Source organism: Atta colombica, unplaced genomic scaffold, assembly GCF_001594045.1.
Source record: "Atta colombica isolate Treedump-2 unplaced genomic scaffold, Acol1.0 scaffold321, whole genome shotgun sequence".
Lineage (NCBI taxonomy): Eukaryota > Metazoa > Arthropoda > Insecta > Hymenoptera > Formicidae > Atta > Atta colombica.
This window is the reverse complement of record NW_017259428.1, coordinates 32363-41717: the sequence shown is the minus strand read 5'-3', so window position 1 is coordinate 41717 and position 9355 is coordinate 32363. Positions and strand designations below refer to the sequence as shown.

The 9355-nt window shown below is 31.3% G+C and overlaps 1 protein-coding gene across 1 annotated transcript in view; it reads left to right on the top strand.

Moving 5' to 3' along the window:
- Window positions 1-3376: 3376 nt before the first annotated feature.
- Window positions 3377-9355, top strand: part of LOC108690426 (protein split ends) — a 30043-nt gene continuing 24064 nt past the window's right edge. Inside the window, exon 1 of the mRNA XM_018197713.1 lies at window positions 3377-3622. Within this exon, the coding sequence (XP_018053202.1) occupies window positions 3377-3622 (246 nt within the window). The remainder of the gene's footprint in view (window positions 3623-9355) is intronic.

The following is a 9355-nucleotide window of genomic DNA, read 5'->3' as shown; positions in this document are numbered from 1 at the left end:
TTATTTTACGTAATTATTTTAAGATTTATTTTTATTCAAAATAATAACAAAAAGCTCTCATTTAATTCAAACGACAAAATATAGAGTTACGTATAAGGTTTTTAATACAATTATTTATTTAATACAATTAATTATGAACAATAATAAAATTTAAACCAGACGTTTCAATCGTACCATTCTTAATGTTGAAAATGCAATCAAATTAAAATTATTAATAATACAAATAAGTTTCTTTTATAAACTCAATACGTTATAAATTAAAAAATATATTTTTTAAAACTTCAACTCTAAAAAAAATTTAATGATATCCAATAATACTATTTTATTTTTTATATATTATTGTATTATATATAATAAATATGAATTATTTTTACGCTTTTACATTTTTTATCTTTTTGTTATATTAGACTTAAGTTTTGCTGATTTTCATTAATTAGATTTTTATTAATTAGATTAGAATTGTAGCTAACATATTTCTTAAAAGTTCTGCATAAATTTAAAGTCTTCATATGTATTTAAAATCTTCATATGATTAATATTCAGATGGAGGCAGCCAGCGCAGATGACCTTGACTTTGAGATTGTCAAGCTCATGATCTTAAATAATCTCTAACAAAGTTTAACATCGTTCATTATTCGTTAAAAAATTATTAATAAAAAAGTTTAAAAAATATTGTTTTGTTTTTAGTATATATAGTAATAAATACACTCTTTATTTATGGGACATAATGACTTTTCAGAAAGCGAGCCACTTTCTACCCCATCTTTCCGCCTGTCAAAGTAAGATTTATTCGCATAAAAAATCATACCCCCCCCTTGGCAAGGGGGAGATAAGGAGGAACTCTATTCGCGTGAAAAGTCGTGCGCTTCCAGGCAGGGGAGAAGGTGGGTTAAAACTTGCTTCGCGTAAAGATTGTGCGTCCTTTAGCAGGGGATGAGATGGATTTCGCTTCGCATGAAAAATCATTACGTGAGCAGGAGAGAGGATATGGGGATAGTTCTTAAAATCTTAAAATTATTTGTGGCTTCTGAATATTTACCGTATTTATATCAGAGTAACAATAAATAAATGTTTAATTTAAAAAATTTCATACGAAATTTCATATTCCTTATTTTTACCATATTGAAGGTGTAATAGAATTTAAACTACAAAAGGAAAATAAAATAAAATTGATTATATTGAAATGTAATAAATAAAGTTTATGATAAAAAATTATTGTGCAATGAAGATCTCCAAAAGAAATTTGAATATTAAAAACATCCAATACATTTTAAACTTTTTCAAAAAACATTTAAAAATTTTTAACGACATCTTCTGATTATTATAGGATAAATATTATGAGAAGTGGATTTAATGGAGAAACCACTATTTATTTTAAAAAGTACATCATGTCTGTTACTGCAAGATGATGTGAAAATGATAGTATTTTCTCTCTTTCGTTTGTCATTTTCTTGTTATAAAAGAAATAAAACAAAATTATATTTTAGTACACTTTACACGCTGCTCACTGTGATCGTTTATATTTGATATAGATATAAGTGATTATGACTATTCATTTTGACCACTTATATGTATATTTTTTTAATAGTATCAAATGCCAAATAGCGTACGAATAGCGTACTTTGTTCTAGTTAATGTAAAAAAAAATAACAATTCCATTTGCACTTTCTAAGTATTTTCCATAGTTCTATAGTTTCTTATTGAAATAAAAAAAAAAGAATTTTGCATTTATTTTTATATTAAAAAATAAAATTAAAAATATATCATGCTAACTTTGTGAATTTATATAAAGGCATATCTAACTTAAAAAGTATGAAGCGTCTTTTTTTTTTGCTTCTAAATCAAGAAATACAAAACCTATACAAGAGTTTGCGGAAATAATCGCAGTTCCGACAGTTGTGAGATTAAAGTCGCGAGATTTAAGGATATATGGGTGAGAAACCGTTTTCCTGTAGATATCATAGTACGGAGCACATACACATACATTAGAGAAAACTATAAATATCTAGAAATGACAGAGAAAGTAGAAGGATAAGTTCGTGTTGGGAATACGCAACGACCTATGCGCACCTACTGGCCCGGCATCGCAATGGCGAATAGTAAAAAAGAATGAATTTGATGAAAACCAGTAAGCAATAGCTAATTCGACTGGCCCGGCATCGCAACGGCGAATAGTAAAAAAAGAATGAATTTGATGGAAACCAATGAGCAATAGCTAATTCTTTTGTTCTAAAATTCGCCATTCGTTTGACAACAAAAAACTAAAATCCCGCGTATTGTCGATCTCTTTCGCGAGAATTAATACCTTAGAATTTAAGGGAAATCAAAAGACTAAAACATTAAAACGCATGTACATTAAGCGAGAAAAATCGGAAATTACAATAATCGAGCTAGACGCTTTCAGTTCGCCGGATGTTCTTCAAATGAGCGGAATAGCTGGCATCGTGATTCGATATCTTCAATGAAGCCACAATGCACACCGGGACGAGTATATTGTGTGGCGCAGTAGTACATCGTGTCGGTCACTGAGAATTCCTTGTCGTTAGCTGATTAAGCTTCACAATAATGCTGCAGTTGTAGCACAATTCAGAGAGAAATATTCAGAATAAAAAAGGTATTATCCAGATATAAATCGTTCAACACAATATATATATAACTTTCTTTTTTGCAAACAGAAGACGTTAAGTTTTGGCAGTTTTTCAACTAACATGAAAAAGTTTCGAAATGCATAAATTATTGTCCATATTCATAGTCGGCCTTATATCTAACTTCCTTAAATTTATCTTCAGATGCTCTACGAATTATTTTATCGGCTACTGAGCATCTAAAGATAAATTTAAGGAAACATTAAGTATAAAATATGACTATGAATACGAGCATAAATATTATACAGAGAACGATTTTGGCTGAAATATCTAAAAGCTAAATACAAATCCGATAATAATTTTGGAATATCAAAATAATTATGTAAGATGTTGCTAGAACGTCAAAATTTTTCACAGCATTGTTCATACTCGAGTTTTCTTAACATAATTTTTTCTGCTTAATTTTGATTGTTCAGCAAAATTATTTTCAGATTTGTATCTAGCTAAATTTTTAGACCTCAACAGAACTATTTTTTTTGTAAAGGCTTTAAAAGGAGATTTTTCTCATGCTGTCAATGTTTTTTCAAAATAAACAATCATCATACAATTCGACCAACTCTTTAATATAATATTTTGTACATCTCGAAACTATTTCTTGTTAGCTGAAAAACAGTTAAAACTTAATATTCTCTTTTCTTATATTTATATTATGTATTATAAAATATTCATAATTTATCTAATTCAGAATAAGAAATTAATTCTGAATTCTTTGTTCGGTATTTTGTAGAAGGATGCCAGCAGCTGGTGCAGCCGCGCCGGCTGTCGATGAGGGAGCCGGTCAGCCGCAGGAGGACCCGGAATTACCGGAACAACGTCCTCGCGAGGGTGGACGATCCAGCTTCATGAGACCTCTGGTGGTGTTAGCCCTACCCGGAATGTATCTCTTCTACAAGTACAATCAGTATAGACAGGAGCAACGCGAATTGTCCCGTAGAAGAGTAACCGAAAGGGAACTTCAACATCTTCACCATAAAATCGTGAGTAAATTTTTAATCGTGCTTGTTAAATTTGTACATCTGCCGGTAGGTAAAAGAATTGCGTCTCTCGATCAAACTATCCCACCTATTGTTACGTCATAGATCTAAGTTTAATGATAAATCAGAATAAAATGATATCGTAATTATACATAAATACATTTTTATATTTATTATTGGCTCGAATTTATCGGATATTATTTTCAAGCTGTGGAAATGAAAATATAAGTCGTATCGAAATACGAATCGAAGAGCAAAAAAAAGAACGAATAAACGGTAGCCAAAAATAAAGATAATATACTACTATTGTAGTCTCAATAGTCATTTATTATAAAGATATCCGATGAGATTGCTTTCGGTATACCGTATTCCGAAGACAAACAACAACTCTGAAACGTGACGCAGTGAAAGTATTATTGCCGTTCAATATTGATCCCTGACGCGAGCAACGATGCCGACGGGTTCATGGGAAAAATCATTTTACCCTTTCTAATCAAAGGGTTCACGCTTCTCGATGTACATCGTTTATTGAAGGTCCGTCAACGAGATTACATACCCCGTCTCTACAAGGATGTTAATAACACGAGCGGATGAGGTAGGGTGAGAAGGAGGATAAACTACGCGAGAGAACGTGAAGAAACGATGAAAGGGTTCGATTACCCTGAGGTAACGTGATCCCCTATCTCTTAAAGAAAGTTATATCATCTCCTAAAGAGTATAACTATTTGTTTTGTATACCGCGTTTCTTATTAATTACCCTGTTTTGTTTTTATTATTTCGATTCTCATGTCTCTTGTGTTATTTTACGAAATAAATAAGATTGTGTTCATTCCTCGCACTGCGCGTTCACTTGACGCGAAACACTATCATGTCTCTTGATCATATCAATGAGTATATTCAGAACAATTAACAAGCGTTCGCTGAACGCTCAGTGAGCTCTTTCATCTGATTAGTCTATATTTTAGGATCTAATGGAACATGCTAATCAGATGAAAGAGTTCACTGAGCGCTCAGTGAGCGGTTATCGTTCTGAATGTACTTAATGCTCCGTATCACCAAAACTTCATTTCATTCCGTACCCATATAATTTTTCTTATCAAATAAATTTATAATTAATCCTTTCATCTTATAATTTCGTAGACGAAAGGAAAGCGATATCTTGATTTTCCGTCATTATTGCGGCATTTATATCTATATATTGGGTCTCTTACGTCAAAAGTGACACAACGCAAAAAATTAAGTTTTTCGGAAAAGAAGAAAAAGTATTTTTTAATTTGACAGAAAATTATTGGTTAATCAAATAATGTCGGCAAAAAGAATATAACTTATTCTTAAATATGAATATGTAAAGAACTGTTTTGGTGAAATATCTAAAATATCTAAAAATTTAGCTAAATACAGATCTAAAATAATTTTGTTCAACTAATTAAAATAAGACGCTCAAGGTGCTAGAACAGACCTATCCAAAATTTAGCTTTCTTCTCTCTATCGTTTCGTTAAGTGAAATAAAGAGAAAACAAAAAGAATAGACTATATATATAATAGGCTATAATTGACTTAATAAGATTCTCGATGTTAATTGAAGAATTGGATAACGTTGACATTACAACATTGACTTAGTGACAATATTGACAAGATGAAGACATCGATTTAAAATAATGTACTAAACTGATATATATGTAAACTACTGTTAATTTATTTAATGTATAATAGAGGGATTCATTCAAGATCAGTAATCTGATAGGGGTTTGAAGAATTAAAAAAAATAGATTGAAAGTAAACACTGATGAAAACTTATTAAAGTTGAAAGTTTGCATTGTACATTAGATGTTAATAAATTGAATCGTAATTCATTGGACAATCTTTATTGTTTATTAAACGATATTGAATATTTGGCGTTTCAATTCTATGAGCCAAATTATGTATTTTTAGATTTATATCTAAATTTTTGAATATTTTAGAAAAATCGTGTTTTACGTATAATTTAAAATTGTTATTCTATTTGAAGTGTAAGCGAGAGTGTAAGCAAATATTTATAAAAATAATCTGTGGTTGCCGAGTAGCTCATTGCATTCAATGTCTACTCAAGAGATAGTTAATGCTGCAGTGGAATTTGTATACGGAAACTCCGGAAAATTGTAAACTCTGAACACGTATTGATTCTCGTCCGTCGAGCTATCGTGCGATCGACTTAGCAGATGCTGATCGCTGATGGAAAGGCGACTTACGGTGATTCTCTGCAATATACGTAGATGCGCGGTAATAGTATATTGAAACGGTATGTTTTTAACAAGTAATTCGCTCGCTCAAAAATATCGAAGGACAGGTCTTTTTCGCAATTCCGGATAAGAAACATGTTGGATTCACACTGGATTCGTACGACGCTCTGCCAACCAATCAGAAAACAGGATTTTGCGTCGTATCATCGATATGAAATAAAACACATCGGATCCAGTGTGAATCCAGCAAAACCGCCGGGGAATTTATCTCTCCAGATCATTATTCCACTTATATAAATTAAATCTCAGCTATACGCGACATGTATAAATTATTTGAAATTCACGGTCTTCCAGTGAGTCTCACAAGGTCGTTCCTTGCGCGATGTTCCGATTTAGACAATTTGTTAGGTCAGTGTTAGGACTAGACTTGGCGAAGCAACCACGGCAAGATGAAACGAATAAAAAGTGGGGACACTAGGGAAGCCTGCCAAGAAACTGCATATACAGTCGACGGATCGTTACTGGAATATCTCGAATGCCTCGTGTACAACCTCCATAACCATAGATTCGCGGTGCTGTGAAAACCGGAATTTCACGAAGCCAGTTCACGTCCAGCCAACTGATTTATCACCACGTGTTTATCACTCTCTATCGGAAACTGGAACTACTGGACAGCAAGAAAGAAGGGAAAAACGAGACGATATTCCATTATCAACACGGACGAAAAAAAAAGCGAACTTGAAAGAGATTAAAATTGTATCAATGTTGTTCGCGTGATATTAAATGATACCAGGGGAGCCTTGAAAGTTTCCGCAAAGGAGTGATCAACTTCAACCTTGACAATAAATACATGAACTTTAGTAAAAGCAACCGAATGAACCGAGTACCATCGCTCAAAAATCAAGCGATTCTTACGAAACCGATGGAACGCAGACGAGATGTAGGTGACGGCTCTCGCTTTCTCAGATAAGGCTCACGCCAACTTGACGTTAAGATCCTGATCATACCTAACCAAGCACGTGGACTTTATTCATTGTATTCGTTTATTGCCGTCGTGACAACGACGATAGCAAAGGATAGATGAAGGACGAGGAAAAGAAAATCAATATATACCTCACTCGAGATTATCGGCATCAGATATCATTCTTCTTTATTTTCAATATTATTTCAATGCCATTCGCGGCAGTTTCGAGTTTCCACTGATCTACGTTTAGAATAAAACGAATGTCAGAACAGTCGCATATATCATTTAGTTTTTAATTTTTATAGGATGTTTTCCAAGAGGCATAGATGATACAATGTAACAAAACAGCATTAAAAAAGAGAAAATTAAAATAGAGTTAATAAAAAAGAGCCTAGAGTAGACATCAGTGGATTATATCATATTTAACAAAATATTATGCAAGATGGACCATTTTAATTTATCCAGTCGATTTTCTCCAAATCTGTAAGTTTAAGACAAAAATATTTTAAACAAAAGTTTTATGGCTAAGGGGGAAAGAAGTTGGTGATCTTAGTTGATCTCGAGAAGATGTCCTTATTTGGATCAGGACAAGGTTACTTAAAATTTTTTTAATGGAATCATTTCAACACATATTCTTGTAGCTGACTTGAAAACTTTTCCAAAATACTACAACAATGTTATTTTTTATTAAATATTTTTCAAGTTATGAAACTTCAAGTTGCGCTGATATTTGCATTATCTAAGATATCCGACTGACAGTTAAAATCTTTTGAATGTTGTTCAAAGTCATGATTTTGATGCCAAGGTCAAAGCTATTGAAAGTTGTTCTTATTTTCATTTTTAATGTAACATTTATGCAAAAAAAATAATAGAAACAATACAAAAAAAATAATAGAAACATGACTTTGAGCAATGTTTAAAAGGTTTTAATCGTCAATACCTTTTATTAGTTATTGTATTAAATTTACAGATTTTGAGAAAATTAAAATGATTCATCCTGTATTGATAAAATAAAGAATATTTAACATAAAATACTGTACGATAAAAATTGATGTCAAAGGTAAAAAAAGATTTCAGTTTTTATAATTTTTATAATTTTTATAATGCAAAATATAAATACTGTCGGGTTAAATATATCTACTTCAGACTTTCAGTCTAATCAGTTTGAACACGAATGCTTGACATTTTTGTTTAAAATCTTACCAACTTTTATATTGCATAGACTATTCATTTTTATTTATTCTTCTCGAGATATTTTTCTTTATATTAATCTAAAAATGGGCATTACATTTAAAGTACAACAGATCATCCATGTCCAAGGTACAGCTATAAAAACAAAGAGAGAGAATTTTCTCCCTCGATGCAGTGTAATTGGATTTGCAGAAAATAACAAGCTAACAGGGTTTTATTTTGTGGTAGCGACCGTTAGCTGACTAAAGTTTTACACCGCTGCTGTTTCCTCTTTCGAGTCACGTAAGTGCATGTCCACGACAGAGACTCGTTGTTCACCACCCTGCAACCTGGCTAACGCGTCGATACCGCTCGACGATCTGACAAACTTTTCGACTGTTATGACCAGCTAACGATCTAAACTGTACAGTTCTAACAATTTTCAATAAAAAGTTTATTTGTTTTATTTTATTTGCAAATTTTTGAAATTATCCGGAAACACTTTATTTTTTCATTTAAAAAATATTTCAATATTTCTTTATAGACATTTTATATTTTGTTCCGCGCAAGAGAACCTTTTTCAAATTAATTAATTAAGATATAAATTATATTGCGCACTTTTAATAAGCGCATGCATGTCAGTTTAAAATCAAGAGCTTATAGCATAAAGTTAAATAATACTCTCCCAAGAGTTTGGTCATCGACCTCTGACACATTCGAGGGTTGATAATATCATTAAACCTCGCACGAACCACCATGCGCGATATATTAGTTGATGCAATCTTCCGCTTCTGTTGGATGCATGAGTGTTATTCAATTTCGAGAGACAGTTTCTTGAACTTTTTCTCTATGTGTTATTATTATTATTACTACTATTATATTTGTAGTATTTCATAAAGATTTGCTTCATTAATTCTTATTTTCCACTATTTTTTAAAGCAATGCATAAATTAACATAACATTAACATAATATCGCATTACAAGAACGGATATTGATTTCGATTTAAGATTTAAAGTCAATCGTTTGAAAGAGTTATTATTAAATTCACATTATTAACTAGTTCTTGTTAAAAATTTTTTTTTAATTTTAATTAGCGGGAAAGGTACATATCGTTCTTTAATTTAAAAAATGACAACTCATGAATTGGGAAGAATAGTTATACTATTCAGAAATCAAATGATAATTTAATTTCTAACAGTGTAAATATTCTTTATAGAAGACTTTTCTTTTTATTTACAAAAATAACATTATTCCAAATATATCTTACTTTTATAGAAGATATTGTGATGATCTCTTCGAAAATTTTAAGAACGACACAAATGTTATTTTGAGGATGGACTGTGAAATTAAATTAGTTTTGATAATAGAAAAATCTTTATCTA